The sequence below is a fragment of the Poecilia formosa genome, unplaced genomic scaffold (assembly GCF_000485575.1).
Source record: "Poecilia formosa unplaced genomic scaffold, Poecilia_formosa-5.1.2 Scaffold282, whole genome shotgun sequence".
Classification (NCBI taxonomy): Eukaryota; Metazoa; Chordata; class Actinopteri; order Cyprinodontiformes; family Poeciliidae; genus Poecilia; species Poecilia formosa.
This window is the reverse complement of record NW_006800221.1, coordinates 358,856-375,061: the sequence shown is the minus strand read 5'-3', so window position 1 is coordinate 375,061 and position 16,206 is coordinate 358,856. Positions and strand designations below refer to the sequence as shown.

At 37.8% G+C, this 16,206-nt stretch overlaps 1 protein-coding gene across 11 annotated transcripts in view; it reads right to left on the bottom strand.

The window, feature by feature from the left end:
• Positions 1-15,637, bottom strand: part of cdk5rap2 (CDK5 regulatory subunit associated protein 2) — a 35,725-nt gene extending 20,088 nt beyond the window's left edge. For 4 of the 11 annotated variants that reach the window (XM_016681464.1, XM_016681469.1, XM_016681465.1 and 1 more), the window contains exons 1-11: positions 3,804-5,025; positions 3,564-3,683; positions 3,353-3,472; positions 3,175-3,267; positions 2,458-2,676; positions 2,193-2,363; positions 1,988-2,098; positions 1,765-1,902; positions 1,465-1,644; positions 1,144-1,338; positions 721-795 (exon numbers count right to left, since the gene is read on the bottom strand). In XM_016681464.1, coding sequence (XP_016536950.1) covers positions 721-795; positions 1,144-1,338; positions 1,465-1,644; positions 1,765-1,902; positions 1,988-2,098; positions 2,193-2,363; positions 2,458-2,676; positions 3,175-3,267; positions 3,353-3,472; positions 3,564-3,683; positions 3,804-4,859 — 2,478 coding nt within the window. In that variant the 5' untranslated portion in view covers positions 4,860-5,025. Of the gene's footprint in view, positions 1-720; positions 796-1,143; positions 1,339-1,464; positions 1,645-1,764; positions 1,903-1,987; positions 2,099-2,192; positions 2,364-2,457; positions 2,677-3,174; positions 3,268-3,352; positions 3,473-3,563; positions 3,684-3,803; positions 5,026-6,246; positions 6,301-6,847; positions 6,987-7,432; positions 7,612-7,815; positions 7,940-8,040; positions 8,118-8,746; positions 8,858-9,474; positions 9,537-12,004; positions 12,061-12,215; positions 12,236-14,670; positions 15,036-15,448 lie in introns of those variants that run through there. The other 7 variants (XM_016681472.1, XM_016681475.1, XM_016681473.1 and 4 more) reach the window with 7 other exon arrangements.
• Between the last annotated feature and the right edge of the window lie 569 nt (positions 15,638-16,206).

Here is a 16,206-nt window from a genome sequence, read left to right as displayed (position 1 = left end):
AACTGATAGCCAGATAGAAGACTTTTTATACATTGGGATCCAACTAATGTCTGAAAATCCAAACATTTTCGGACTGTAATTTACTTCTTTCAAAACATAAATGCCTGGAAAATAATTTCTCAGAGGTCAACATCTCGCATTCAATAGCATCTCTCCTTTGTGGCTAAACACAAACAATCATTAAGAGCCACAGTGCAGCACAAGGAGACCAAATTCAGTTCTTCAAACTATATACTAACAAAAGCAAAAGTTTTGGCTGCCAAACTGGCTGAGTTGACACAATTACCCCCCCCAACATCTACAGGGTAGGAAGTAGATCATGTTCAGTAAAACACTATTCCTATATGTAAATTATTACTTGGAACAAAAAACGGAAGTGACAGGTAACAGGTTAAGAAACCTGATAATTTAATTTAATGCACATAGAAATAAATTTTATTCAGATGCGCAAAACTAATCGAGATCAATAAAAATGGAATGACAAATCTGCTGCCTTTTTGAACACAAATAATATCTGAAAATATAAAATAAAATTGTCTAAATCTGAACTACATATGGCATTCTCCCGGTGCTACCTACAATTCAGCCAAAAAATATTTTGGAGAGTGAATGAGAGCAATTCTGTAACATCTGTAAAAAGCCAGTCCTTTTAACTTGCCTGATTTCTCCCTGCAACAAATATCTTTTCCTCAGCAAGTCAGAATCTCTCCTTTGGCCTACCTGAGAAAACCCTGCATCATCAACTTCACTGCTGCTGGCCTCTGGTCTATTATCTCCTTCCTGATTTTGGTCTTTCTATTGTGACAATAAAGACTTCTTTTAAATATGTGGAAAGCAACAGTGAGTACAACTTCTGTACAGAAATGAAAGATTCCTGGCATTAACTAACTAGCAATGAATGTAAAATAGACATTATCTTGTTAACTAGCTTAATAAGATATTCTGGAATGGATAGTCTAGTCATCATTTAGCAAATATGATCTGCATGAAGCAGAATTATTCAACTTATACATTTGTTTGGAAGAAAACTAAAAATTTTTTTTGTCTTTTGGCTCTGGTTAGTTGCTGAACATGGCACACAAAAGCGGTGGGAGGGGAGATGCCCCATGCTACGCCCCCCACCAGTTACGCCTGTGCACTGACCTTAAGAAGCTGGTCCTTGCTGTTAATTGTAGCCAACAGTCCCTTCACAGCGCTCTCATTGTCATCTATTAGTCTTTCTCTGGCTTTCACAGCCTCAGCCAGCATTGCTTCTGTGACCTTTAACCTCTGGCCCATCTGCTCAGCCAGGTCCTGAGCATGACTCTGTGAGTGGTTCAGAACGTTCTTCGCCATTTCCTACACAAAGCAACAGATTTAGAGACAATGCAGACCAGGCTGAAACTAGACAGCTGTGACGACTGAAAGTTAAAATCTCCACAGCTGAATGTGGATCGAAGACGAAAAATAATTTGGTAAACTAACTTCCATATCTTTAGTCTTGCCCTCTAAAGAGAGTTGTAGCTGGTGGATGATGGCGTCTTTCTCCCTCAGTGATCTGTTCAGGTTATCTTCTACATCTTGCTTGGCTCTCTGCAGGTTCTTCAGAGTGTTGGCAAGATGTTGCAGCTCCACATCTTTCTCCTTGATAAGACTGTCAAAGTTCTGCAAGAAAAAATTTAATTGCTATACATCGAGCACATTCAGGTTACGATTTTTACACAGTCAAATATATATATATATATATTTTTTTTTTTTTTTTTTTTTTTTTTAAAAGCTACTTACATTGATGGTTTCCTCATTATGAGTGAGCAGGTTATTGAGCCGGTCCAAGTCCCGTTCCTTTTCTCTGAGCAGCAGCTGCAGCTGATGGATCTCATTGTCCTTCTCCTCAATGGCAGAAAACTTGTCATCCAGAGCTTGCTGTTGGAGAGCAAACAAAAAAAAAAGTGTCAAAAATCTAATTATTGTCCGTCTGGTGAGCAGATAACATTAAAGGCATCCCAACCTCCAGGGCGCTCTCATTTTCTTTTAGCCTTTGCCGCAGCTTGGTGAGCATGCCGTCGTTACTGCCGGGGCTTTTGCTTTGCTCCAAGTCTCTGACCATGTTTATGTATTCCTGATAAACAAACATAAGTTTCAGGGTTCCAAAGGAGATCTTTTTTAAAAATGAAAATCAAAGAGATCTTTTGGTTAAACATAGATTGTGTCACCTGTAGCTGCTGCTCTTTATCAGCCAGTGTGGTTGTGAGCCTCTGGATGGTGACTTCATGGCTGTGCAGCTTTCTTTTGGTTTGTTCCAGCATCTCCTGGTATTGCTGTTCCAGAGCACTTTCCCGTTCTTTCATCTCACTGTTCACTTTTTTCAGCTGATTGGCGAGATCCTGGGAGAAGAAAATAATCACATGAAAAGAAATTAGATTTTTTTTGGGGGGAAGGAAAAATGTAAAGACAGTAAATGCCTTTATGCTACTTTACGTTTAGGGCTTTGTCTCCTTTCTTTTTCTGTTGCTGCATGTCTTCTAATTCCATCTCAAGTTGGTCCTTTGACTGCTGCAGGTCAGCAAGTTCTTGTTCTTTCCTGTCCAAGGCACGCTGTAGTTTTTGGGCTTCGAGCACCTTGGTGTGATGCTCCCCTTGGAGTTGGGCCAACTCAGCTTGTTTTTCCATTAACAGGCTTTGATGCTCCTCTACTCCCTGAATACAATGTTTAAAAAGTAAAATTTAAGACTGCCTTTTTTTTTTTTAACCAATACAGAGACGCACTAAAAAAATCAATTGCTGATGTGAATCGGCTGACAGGATGAGATGTAAAAGCTACAGTAACCACTAAATTAAGACACTAAAACAGTTAAAAATGTCCGCTATTATTTATTTAAAAATAATAGTAAAGCCTTTTTTTTATAGCGACTGCTCTCTGCTATATGTGCCATGACTCTGCCTGTGTTCATAATATAAATAATGAATGGCCACTTAAGTTTTTAATGTTATTCTAAAAGAGCTATCAGAATCAAACTAAATCTATAAGCTGATCAAACCTGTACTAAATTGTTTTTGAAAAACACTTCAATCTGACCAAAGTATCTTAAGAAACTTGTGAATATACAGATCTAGAGGGAAGAGTGAAACCTCCATGTAGAGTAAAATGAAGGATCGATGTTTTAGTTTCTGTAACATACAGTAGGAACAACATGCCTGGTATTTCTGCAGCTGGGCTTTATGTGCAGCCTCTCTGGCCTTGGCCAAAGCATCATCTCTGTCCTCAATCTCCTGACAAAGTTCCTCAATCTGAAAAATGCACAAATTCATTTTAAGAGCATGGTATGACTTAAGAGTGATAGAAGACGGTGTCGGTTCTTAAATATATCTTAACCTCTTTTTCCTTTTCTCTGAGGACCTGGGTAAGCCCTTGGATGGTTTTATCTCTCTTCAGAGCGTTTTTCTTCTCTGTGTCAAGGTCAGTCTCCTTCTCCTCCAACGTCACAGACAGGGTCTATCCACAACAGACAGCAAATTATGTTACATAACATATTTCACATTCAGTTATTTAGGGAACATGTGGCAGAATGTAATGCCTCTTGTACCTTGTTGTGATTCTGTGAATCCTCCAGTGTTTTTGTCATGTTTTCATTGGCGCTTTTCACCCGGTTGAGCTCTTCAGTCAGCATTTTATTGACGGACTCCAATCGATTTATATTGCTCCTCTAAATAATATCAAAAGACACACACAAAAAGAGAGAACAAAAATCAAATGAAAGAGTTATTGCAAAGAATTCGTCACTTCACTTAAAAAGGCACAGATGAACCAAGACACCATTATAGACATTATCTACCTTTAATTTGACAGGGGCATATTGATCATTAAATTCCTCAGTGAGATCTTGCAGAGACTTCCATTCTGCCTCTCTGTTTCTTAGTTTGGCTCGAGTAATAGCAGCGCCAGCGTTTAACCTCCTCAGCACGGGAATACGACTGCCTGAGGGGGCAGACACTCGGTGCTTAGAGATGCAGCGCAGGAGCTGGATTAGGTCAGAGATTACAGACGGCTGACTTGAGGACCTGTGGAGCATCGCTTTTGGCTGAACTTTTCTTCTTGGGTCACTGTTGGTACCGTGCCCAGAAAGAAACAACTTTGAGTCCCAAAGTTTTCGCTTGTGAGGACGATCTGCAGGCTGGTCGGAGGAGAAGTCTCTGTTAAGAGACTGTAGAGAAGTGGAGTGACTTTTGAGTCCTTGCCTAGACAGCGTTCCTTTGCGCTGCACCAGATCAAGGTACATGCTCTGTGAGCGGTGACGTGTGCCACTCAGTCCCATATTCTTCATGCATCCATCTAGCCCAGCGCCTGATCCCAGTCTGCTGCTCCGAAGCCCCGAGCGGCCAGGTAGCACTCCTTTACCGACGATTCTATCCAAACTCACACACCTTCTCATGCGAATCTCCCCGTCAATGCTCCCATGTTCCCTGAAAAGCAGTCCTTCGTGGAGCGGCTGACACACGGCGTCCACATCGGGACTGCCAACCTCAGAGGACCTGAGGGGAGTCCTGGAGCGGGCACTTCCCCTAGAACTACTCCCAGGATTGTTTCTGTTGTAGATATGGACAATGCACTGGATCAGGTGTTCCTTCTCCGTCAGGAATTTCTGAATCTTATTGTTGTGCTCATCTTGCAACTGGTTGATATTAATATCACACTGAATAACCTTCTCCAGCTGGAACACACATTTTCCACAGAGGAATTCTCCACGACCATCACGGATCACTTCCCGACCCAACACGTGGGACAGGATGACCTGCAGCTTCTTCTTCCCCGATGAACTAAATATCCAGCGGCACTGGCTTCCCACCAGACGGACACCACATATACGACACGGGTCCTTCATGGAGCCTTGGATTTTCGACAATCGCCCGCTTCAGTTAATTCCAGAAGACCTACGTCTGCCACATCAAGTGTCCCGAGACTTAATGGCTATCATCCTAACAGCTACAGTCCAGCCATGTTGCATTTTCTCTCTCTCCATCAGCGAGCAAGCATAGCGGCGAATGACCGAGTGCAAAGCACAATAAGCCCTAAGCCTTAATAATCCCTGCCTCCGCCTCTCTTTCACTCTCCCCCACGTATTCAGTCAGATCAAATCCTCTGAGGCTGCTGTAGTTATCTGTGGTGTAGCCAGGACATTTCAAAAGTACCTAGTACTACTCTACGCACATCAAGAAGCGTTCAGTCAATAAAACCATTCTTTGTAGGGATGGGCATTTATCGTTTATCATTTATCGTGATAAATTTCTTATAAGATTTTGATTTATTGTTGTTACAATAAATTCCAATCAATGATGATTTAAAATAATCATTAATTAACATTAAATAACACCATTAATCATTAATTAATTAAACTATCCTTATTGTCAGAATTGTATTTTTTTTCCACTGTTTGTTCAATGAGAGTATCAATAAATATCAATTCATTTAAAAATATGATTAAATGCAGTTACTGTGTGCACTTTAGTGATGTAAATTACACTTCTTTATGTGACTTGTGTCTGAAAAAAGCATATTACAAAGGGCATGTTTTTCAAGAGTAGCATTTGTGTTTGTGGGGCTATGATTGCTGTGCCGTGCAAAGAGTTAACTAAAAAATAAGGAATAAATAATTCCTATCACTTTTATCATTATCACAAAAGAAGCACGAAATATTGTGATAAAGCTTTAAGTCCATATTAACCCAAATCCTATCAGAAACCAAGACATTAAAGATATTTATATGACGTAAATCCTTACATGCATCAGGCTGTAATTTAATGTTTTAGGCTCCATATGTTTCAGATTCAGACAAAAAAAGAAAGACACAGTTAAGTGTCAGCCAGCCACACTGAAACCCCAAATTTACTATAAAGACTGATGTCCCTCATTATTAAAGCTGAGGGGAAGATTAGCCCAAGGAGGCACACTAGTAGACAAAAGCAAGACATAAATCCAGCAACTAAATGTTTCCAGAGACCCAAACAACAGCAAACCTTTGTTCCTTAGAACACTGCCTGTGGGCATTTACAATTTATATATTTGAATGATCTTGCATGCTTTTTCACAGTTAAGATTTTTGTTGTGTTTTGGGTATCTTGCCAAAAACACATTAAAGGTCTGACATGACAAAGGAGGCGAAACGTTTGAGAAAAATCACAGTAAGTGGTCAGATAGGAATCAATGTCACTGTGCCAAAGAAGTTAAACATTTTCTTAAAGAGTTTCTAGAAATATCTAAAAATCACCAACCTCTTGGTCTGGTTGCGCTTTGTCTTTCTCTCTTTGAAGCTCGTCCCTCAGTTCCTGGAAAGGAGACACACAAGAGTCCTTTATAAACCCAAGAGTCCTTTTAATAAGCACTCTCATTACAGCCACTGGAAAAAAACTAAATATATCCGTGTTACTTCTCAGGATTGTAAAAGTTAAAGCATCAACCAGGTGCAGCTGATCAAAAGAATGTGATTAAGTGATAATCAGCAAATGTGTCAACCCGCCTGCCCAGCTGGAAAAACAGCCGTGACCTTAGAAAATCAACTGTTGCTGCCCATCAATATGTGAAAGGTTAGAAGACCATTTCCAAATAATTTGAAGTCAAAAATTCTACTGTAAGAAAGATTATTTACAAGAAGAATGTTTATACAATAAACGCATAGGGAAAGTGGAGGGTCCAGCAAATTTCCCACAGTGATCATAACAGCACAATCGGGACATGACTAAATGTTTTTTTCTGAAAGATGGTAGGGAAGAAAAACTTTTTCTTCTACTGCTACATTTTCTCCACGTCTTTAAGTTAATTTCAGATGACATGACAGAAAAAAAACTAATCTGTATGAGAAATTTTAATTCACACCTTAAGCTGCTGGTCCTTTTCTACAATAAGCTCAGAGAGTTGCTTGGTTGATTGCGGATCTGTCTGTGAGTCTCCGCTGTTCTGCTGTTGGATCAAAGCCTCCTGGTTCTTTACGGTGATCTTGAGCTGCTTGATTTCACTGAAATGAGTAGAAAACACAGTTTATGTATTAAATGTTCTGAACATGTTCAACTTTCATTTGGTTCTCAGGTCAAATGGGACGTTTTTCCCATTTGACTGCTAGATTTATTTCTAAATGAGTAAATATTTCTGTATCTCTTATTGATAACATTACACCTTCAAATAAATATGCTGTTCTTAAATGACAATGTACTTTCTGTTTAAAACATTGATACAGTTACAATGATCAATCCAAGCTAAAGACATTTGAAACTTTTTGATCAGTATAAGGGCTCCTGGCTCTGATTGGATGTTTCAGACCAGGTGGTGTATTTCACCACTTTTTACAGATTATCTGTCTCATATTATACTGTCATGACATGGTGATAGTTTTAAAGATTATGTAAAAAAATATATATTTTTATAAAAGTTACATACTCCAGTTGTAATCTTATTGTTTCTTACTTGTCACTCTCCTGTAGAGCTTGCTGTAAATCCTGTACTGTTCTGGGGAGAGAAAACGGGGCACGGATGTCTGTTGAAGCAACAGCCTGAAGTTGCTTCTCCATGTTTATATTCTTAAGCTTCTCCTCTTCAGCAATAGCCGCCATCCTCCCAACCTCTTCTTCTGCTGCCTGTAAATTCTGCAAATATGGAAAAAGATGCTATTTTTTATGCAACTGTTCATTTCCAGAACTAATTAGGTTTATTAGCAAAACTAATGTTGATCTAGTAAAAATTATTTAAAAAAAAAAGAAAAAAAAAAAAAGAGAGAACTGAACACATTGTTTATATTGTTTATGACAAGTATTACATGATCTTTATCTTTTAAATTATTTTGGACTCACCTGTTCTAGTTCTGCTATCCTTTTGTTGAATACATCTCTTAATGCGTCCATCTCCCTCTGAGCTTGCTCTCTCACTCGCTGGGGTTCTCCCGATTCTCGACCCGCTAGACTTTCCAACGCTTTACTGGAATGAACGTTCACAGGTTAGCTCGGGTTAATTAGCACATCCATATTTAATAGTAGAAAATTTACAGCCCGCCGACATGAGTTTTCTGAAATACGTACGATGCAGACACAAGCAGCTCCTGTTTCTCAGCTAGCTCTCTCTTCATCGACTCCAACTCCACCTTAAGCTCAATGTTCTACAAAGAGCAATAACTTTATAAAGAGCAAGTTCAAACAAACAAAAAATAATAATAATTCAAAGTTGAGATGCACCAATCAATCTGTCAGACAGAATTGGCCACTTTTCTTTTGATAAGCTTTGATCGGTGGGTCAAACACTGAAAATTCTGATTATTCTCCTGTTCAATAAATGCATCATAACAAAGACCTCCCACTATTTTCAGTCAATGAATGCATCAACAAGATACAGTTTAGAGATTAATGCTTGGATGTAGACGCTGGAATAATACTTAATTTCTTTAGGATTAAAAACTAACATCATTATGAAGGAAAGTGCAGCATATTCTTTGTTTAATAATCCTTATAAAAATAAGAACAATAAGTTAAAGTTTAAAATTGGCAGGTCAGATCGCACCAAAAATCTGGAAGCTGTTAAGGCCAGGAAAAGCCTGATTGGTGCAACTAATGAGGCTAAGGACAAAAAGGCTTTAAGATCCCATTAGATAACCTTAGGACTTTTAATCTAGATGATCTTTTGATCTGTTCCTCCAAACTCTTTCAACTTTAGTCAGAGGCATGAAATACGACACTGTTAGAATTGCGTAAATACCCTGGCACGATGTATTTGATACAAAATAAATAATACCGTTTTGAAAATGTCTTCAGTGGAGTCATCACATTTCTGCTGCATACGCTCCTCCATGAAGTAAATGCGAAGCTTCAGATTAAAGTTCTCTTTCTTCAGAGCTGTGATTTGCTGTTAAACATAAAGGTATCTGATCAAATCCTGTTACACATAAAATGCATTTAAGACATCTACGCAGCAACGAGTCAAATCTTTGAGACAATATTTGTGGGAAAAAAGTATTTACACAAGTGCATAAAAGGGGGCATGTGTGGATATTTTCAAAAGCAAGGGAGGCTTGTACGTGTTTAGCAGACTGTGTATCATTGTGCTGGAGGGTCAGAGCAGGGTACATCTGGTAAGTGGGGGTTGGGTGCACTGCTGAAGGGAGGAGGTAGAAGTCTGGACCCCTCTAAAAGCCTCGAATCGTGCAGCCAGTCTGAAGCGTGAGCCCAGAACCTGAACATGCATTCCATTCAAATGCTGAAATGCAGAGTTTAGCCCACCTCAACCCTCATCCTCCTACACACACGCTTCATCCTCCAAATGTCCATAAATGGAATGTCTTGGTTTGAAGAGAATAGTGGATCAAGTTCATAACTTGTTTTTCTAAAGCAGTAGGTTAAGGCATTATCTTTAAGCTAACACCATGCTTCTCGTGTACCATAATTACTTCACTACAGCGCAATGAATCATAAACAATTGTCTATATGCAAGAAAGAAAGTGTAAAGTCGATACATTTACTCACATTCTCATAGTCCTTCATGGTGAGAGCTTTGACGGGGGACATCTTTTCAGGAAACGACGGAGCTGAAGAACAGCAAACAATTTCACCACATTAAGCAAAAACTTCAGAACATTACTCATAACACACCCTCCTTTATTTCAAAGAGAAGGAAAGCAAAAGAGAAAGAAGTTTCTGGGTTTATTTTTTAAGTACGGAGACACAGGAGGAAAATCATTTTCTAAGGGCTTCCCTGCTTGAGCCAACTGAAGCAGCGAGCAGCTGATCATGTAACCGTACAACAACAAAACATTTCCAAACTCTAACTCTTGACTCACGATTTCTCCTGCTCAACAGGAACAGGCAGTGAATGTCTATCAAACAGGCTTTTACTTGCATTTTTCCTACAAACATTAAATGCTTTTGAAATAAAAAATATATTTTAGAATTAAATTAATCTCTTCAGAAGGTTTAGTAGGAGTAGAATATTTTACAAAGTAAGCATTATATTGATTTTCACACTGAAATGAACCCAACAGACATGGTTAACATACAAATAATCAAAGTAAATTTGTCAGATGGTCATTAATATGTTCCTTAGATTCCTATTTTTTTATATTTATTTTTATTTAATAGTTCTCCAGATTTATTCTAGAGTTTTCACTACATTCTCAACTTTTAAGTGCAAGACATTAGCCTTGAATTTCACAAATAACGAAACAAGCCTAAGCTGAAGTAGACTTCCATTTTGTTCATATAGTAAAGGGGATATTTCACCATTGCTGATGTTTTTCTGGGTTCTGCCTTTACTTAGATGAGTTCTACTTGAAACTCTATAACATGATCTACTTCTGGATTAAATTATTCAACAATTAACATGCCTGGGAGGGCATTTTTGCTTTGGGTCATCTGTCTAATTAACTTAAAAACAAAAACAGCATGATCAATGCATTAGGACATATATCCAAGTTCTACTTGGCAAATCAATGGCAAATAATGTCCTTTAAATATTTTTAGACTTATCTAACACTTTTGACAAGTGTTAAGTTTGAACGCAAACATGTTTTACAATAATTTTCTTCATAGATCTTCACACTTCAAAAAGGGATAAAATCAAATTCTGTGCTTTTCAAAGCTGCCTAAGAGATCCATTTTTGTGTTTTAGGCATCTTCACTGATGTGAAATACCACAAACCTTTAGTCATTCTTGACATGTAACATTTTGCAGACTTTTATTTCCAGGCGATTTTATGGCAGGTGAATGCTTTGATGTCATCTCTAACTCGAGATTCTCTTGGCACCAGTCAGAGCCACTTTTGTCCAGTGTTAAAGCTAATTGCTGCCTACAACGCTGGGGAAAGCCATTACAGAACATCAAAGAAACTGCAGCTTGCAACGTTCAACTTTCTGCAGAAAGTTGGACGTTCTGCAGAATACTGAGGAGATGAAGTGAAAGGAGGAGTAACTTACTAAAATATAACAAAAAGAACAACTAAGTTAATAAAGGAAGCATTAGCAAAATAAATACAATTGCCCTTCATTTGTGCTTTAGAACCCAAATCCAACAAAATTACTGATGTTCATCATTGAGACAACAACAAACAGTCCATCTTAGTTTAGCACTTGACTTTACAGGCAGAGTCAAAATGGAGAAGTGCAAAAATAATATTTTTGGTGCACAATACTTCAACCGCAGCCACCCAAAACAGATTTACATGAGACAATCACAAGGAACAAGTGGAGAAGCCAAAAAAGCTTTTAAACTTAATTACTAAACAGATGTTTAAGTACCGTAATGAAAATGTGTGATAAAACAACTGCTTATCATGCTCATGTTTTTGTTCATTTTAGCAACAAAAGAGAAAACAGCAGAAATCAGTTACCATCACCACATCTGTTTCTAATAAACTGAATCAAATCTGCAACAAAAGAATAAAAGAACAGCTACAATCCAAAAAGGGAAGCAAAAGATTCAATTGCAATCTTTGAAAAGATATCTATTGAGTACAAACTATAGAAATAACAGAAACTACAATTACAGTTTATTTAAAATGATCCCTCACAATCACTTAGGCTAACAAATACAAAAATTTCTAATTGGAAGTTTATTTGAGATAATCAAAACCGTGAGTTGACTCAAGTGTGCCAAAATCTTCATACGTGTGAAAGCTGACCCCCTATTTGTTTCTTCTAAACAAAAAAATAAACACATTGATCAAAAAATTAAATTAATATAAAATGCCAGATTTTTCTGTGTCTAATTACATAAAGTGAAAAATAACTTGACAAAAACAGCTCCATATAAAGATGACCTATAGTTTTTAATTAATTTGCATGTAATGGTCTGCTAACTACTGGCATACAGCAAACAAAGAGGTGAGTATATAACTTGAAAGGTGTTTGCTGATCAACATTAACTTGTTAGCGCCTCGTTAAGGCTTTGGGAGATAAAATTGTGGGAGGGCATTCCAATTTTGCAGCAGAATTAATTAATACACATGAGAATCGCACACCTGGGCAAGAAAAGAAACAAACAAAGGAAGCTTTACCGTACCTGTCATGTTGTCTGAAGAAAACTCTCCTGCATTTATGGAGTCTGGGAGCTGGCAGCTGGAAACAAACATTCATTTGTTAATCGTGCAGCGTTCTGTTGTGACGCAAGTATAATTTAGCAGTTTTACTCTCATCTCTCCCTGAAATTCTGTTGATATAAGAGAGAAAGATGCGTCAAAAAAATATCAAATGAAGCTCTGCTCTCGATTTACATCATGTGAGAAACAGGGACACATGTTTATGTATTGCTCATACTGGCTAGTTCCACTGAGCCCTAAGGATGCTCTATAAATAGCTTCAGAATGAATCCGCTTCATTTCCATTCACTCTGGCATTGAGTCCTTTCTCTGTATGTGTGCTGTTATGTTTTTCTTTATCTATGGTCCTAGAACTGGACTTTGACTGCTAGGACTAAACTGTTTAACACAAACTGTTTACTTGGATTTTTTTTTTTTTTAAAGTACCCAAACTCTGTTTAGGTTTACGCATACAGTGTGTTGGTTAAGGTGCAAGAAAAGGTATGTCTTTAATGAGAGGTCCCTTCAAAGACATAAAAACAAGAATTGTGTGTAAGTGACATCATGTGCCAGAGGCAGCCAAGCTCTTGTGTTCACACAGGGAGGAGGAGACAAAAAATAGAGGTTGGAAGGAGCTTTCATTTGCTAGACAAGCGGAGTACTGTGGCCCAGAATCAGCAAAGCATCACACTGTGAAGGGACAGTGGCATTTCTAACTCGGAACAAAGCACAAAGCAACACACATCTGGACAGCAACAAACAAGAACACAAATGGGTATGCCTGTACCCGTCACTTCCACATGTATCATAGCTGATTTGTAAAAAATGATTTCCTAAGGCAGGAGAATGAGCTTTATATAAAAACAAAAGACCTAAGTGGTTCCAATTGCATCTTCCTTCATATCTAATAATACAAAGCCCTGAAAAACTTCTTGCCACTGCTTTACATTACACATACTTCAGCTTCTAAATGAACGATGCACCAGCAAGACAAATAATTATTGATTTAAAACTTGCGGCAAGATGTAATCAAAGAAAGACTCTATTTTGGAAAATCATATTTACAGAGTCTGATATTTATAGTGCCCCGCCAAAGTATTCTTGACCTTTTCCACATTGTATCACCTCATAGCCACAAAGGTCAATTCATTTTATTGGGAATTTGTGAAATAGAACAACACTAAGTATTGCATAATTGCAAAGCGGAAGGAAAATGAAACATCATTTTCTAAATGTTTTACAAATAAAAAACTGAAAAGTGCTACATGGATAAGTATTTCATTCCCTTTTGCTCTGAAATCCATTTCGGGAGTCGGCACATTAAAAGGGGCTTTGCTTAACAGAAAACTAACACTGCTCTCTACCCTGAATGCACCATGGTGGTATCAGCATCATACACTGGGATAACCAGGAACATAGAAACTGGTCAGCACGGTTTCATACTGACTCATTGGGGCTGAATACATGTGCACATCACACTTTTCAGATTTTTATCTGTGTAAAACTATAAATTGATGGGGAACATATTTTAATAATCTCCAGAGTCAATCTATCACCATAATGACACATCTTCCCTGTGTTTGTTCTGGTTTAACCAACAGCAAACACTGTGAAGGTCATAAAACATTTTACAGTAAGTTGGAGACATAAGTGTTAACATGAATTTAAAAAATAATCTGTATTTTTTTTTTAACAAAAATTACACCTTTTTGTAAAGCTGTAATTTACAAAAACCAAACTGATTACACTTTATATATTTGCTATGTTTGTTCTGGTTGTCTATCTGTCTTGTCTGATATGATGTGTGCAGCCGCCTTTCTCGACCAGGTCACTCTTGTGAAAGAAGTCTTGGTCTATATATATATCTGGTTAAGCAAAAGCACACCAACATAAAAATAATAGATGTAATGTGAAAAGTAACAATTATAAAACTACCCAGTGTAATGCAATATTCCTCAAAAAAAACACTGAACGCCACTAACTCTGTGTGGACAATCATTGCATCACTGAGGTTTCACATGTCAAGCAGCCTCTTCCTGTGTAAACGAAGAGTCAACACAGTACAGTGACAGCAGCGGTTGCTGAAAAATTACTGTCAAACATATTCAACATAACAAAAATGCCCTTTATTGAAACTAAAACATAATTAGGCCACAGTGACTGTTCAGTGTTTTGTCAGTGCCTCGTACATAGTAACCCCTCAAATGGAAACAATGCAAGATTCTGTAAACAATGACTTCCTCTTTTTCTCACTTTGTTCAGCTGCAAATGTCAAACATAAAAGCAACTAAGCACACATAATTTTGAACAATCTTATTAAAAAAAAGAAAAGTCCACCCATTACACGAGCCATCAGAACAAAGTTCATATTTTTAACAAAACTGAAACAGCAACAGTAATCAGGTTTCAGAATTAGCCAATAAGTAACTCACACCACACATATCAGCTAACATCTTAAATTACGGAGGCAAGCTTACCACCTGCATGACCGCTTTTCCACAGCACAGCTGGACTGTGTCAGTTTAAGGTAAAACAACCATCGATACAAGGGTAAACAAAACAGCACAGATATAACTAGTTTCACAGCGAAACAGGAAAGCTATGAACTAGCTAATACAACAAGCGCTGTAAAAAATTTATGTTTACCTACCACAATCACAATCTTCGGTTAGGGAAAGCACGAGTGGCAGGAGCGGGGAAACCCAAACTGAAAATAAATTCGGCATGATAACTCCCCCTCTTGCACAAAGCAAAGAGGGAGACGTCGCTGCTACAGCCGGAGCACATTGGCTCATAATTTCCGCTTTAATACACCCAGAATGACAGCTCAAATGCCGACCTACCATCACAGTCATATCACAGCATCATCCAATCAGATTGATATGCCATCTCTTTTTTTAAAACACTGTTTACATCTACAGACATCGTAGTCTAGTCCTTATACGATATTGATCAATTGATCTATTGGCAATAACAATTTTATAACACAAGCTAAGTAAAAATACAGATCGATTATTTACTGTCAAAATGTCAAGTGATGGGACTATTCATTCAACCCTAACTACTTAATAGCATAAGTTACTAACTAACAATCTTTTGGTTGGCCTTAAGCGGTTTTCGACGTTAACATATCCTAAAAAGCTTCTCCATTATGACGTGAAAAGTTCACGTAAGACTTAAAATAAAACAATACAAAATAAGATGTAATACTAACGCCTAAAAAAGCAATTTCCGTATATTAATATTCAAAAAGCAATTTATTTTAATAACTCGCAACATGCAAGTCAATATGGTATAATAAATGTTGACTAAGGGGAAACAAATAGAGCGTTAGGTGACAGATTTATAATATGACTTAGCTTCAACATACAACGGTCTGACATGCTAGCTAGCAGCAGCCCGCTAGCTTTCCTTGTTTTAGTTTTTACCTTCCGTTGACATCAACAGGGAGGGTCACGTCGTCGCCAACAACAGAATCCATTATAGTAGTAAACTTATAAATCGTTTTTACCAACAAAACAGGTCATTTTACCGCGCAGACGCGCCGTAAACCTCGAAAAGCAGATAAGAATTCAAAATAGTTCAGGCTACCGCCATTACGATATGGTAAACGTCACCATTGTGCACGTTGAAAACTGATGATGGGTTTGAGTGTTGTAGGAATTTTTAAAACTACCTGATGAAGTCTTATTTAGACAATTTCAGAAGGTAAGCAGAGTGACTTACGTTTGCAACAACATAAGGGACGCTATAAATGTTCGATTCTCCACAACATATTTGCATCTATATGTGGGTGATTATTTTATGCAACCGTTAAAATTGAAAATTTCAAACAGTTGAGAAGGGAGCATTTAGATGGGTTTATGCAGGCAAAAAGCGATTGGTCAAAGCAAGAACTCAGGGAGGGCCGTGAGACTGAAAAATATATATAGCTGTCATTTTTAAATAATTTGTTCCAGGCGAAGTCCTCCCACTTGGGTGGACTTCGTCACTCTCTCTGATAAAATGAAAACAATACTTAAAAACAAGAATAAGGCGTATGTGTCCTACAATTGTCTTGAAATTATCTGACACATAAAATGAAGCCAAAATCAGAAATGAGTGCTGTCTGTAAAGTTAGTGGTATGGCAAGTTTAATAGTGCATGGGTTTGTATCTGTGCTCCCCTTCCTTTAAGTTGAAAAAAA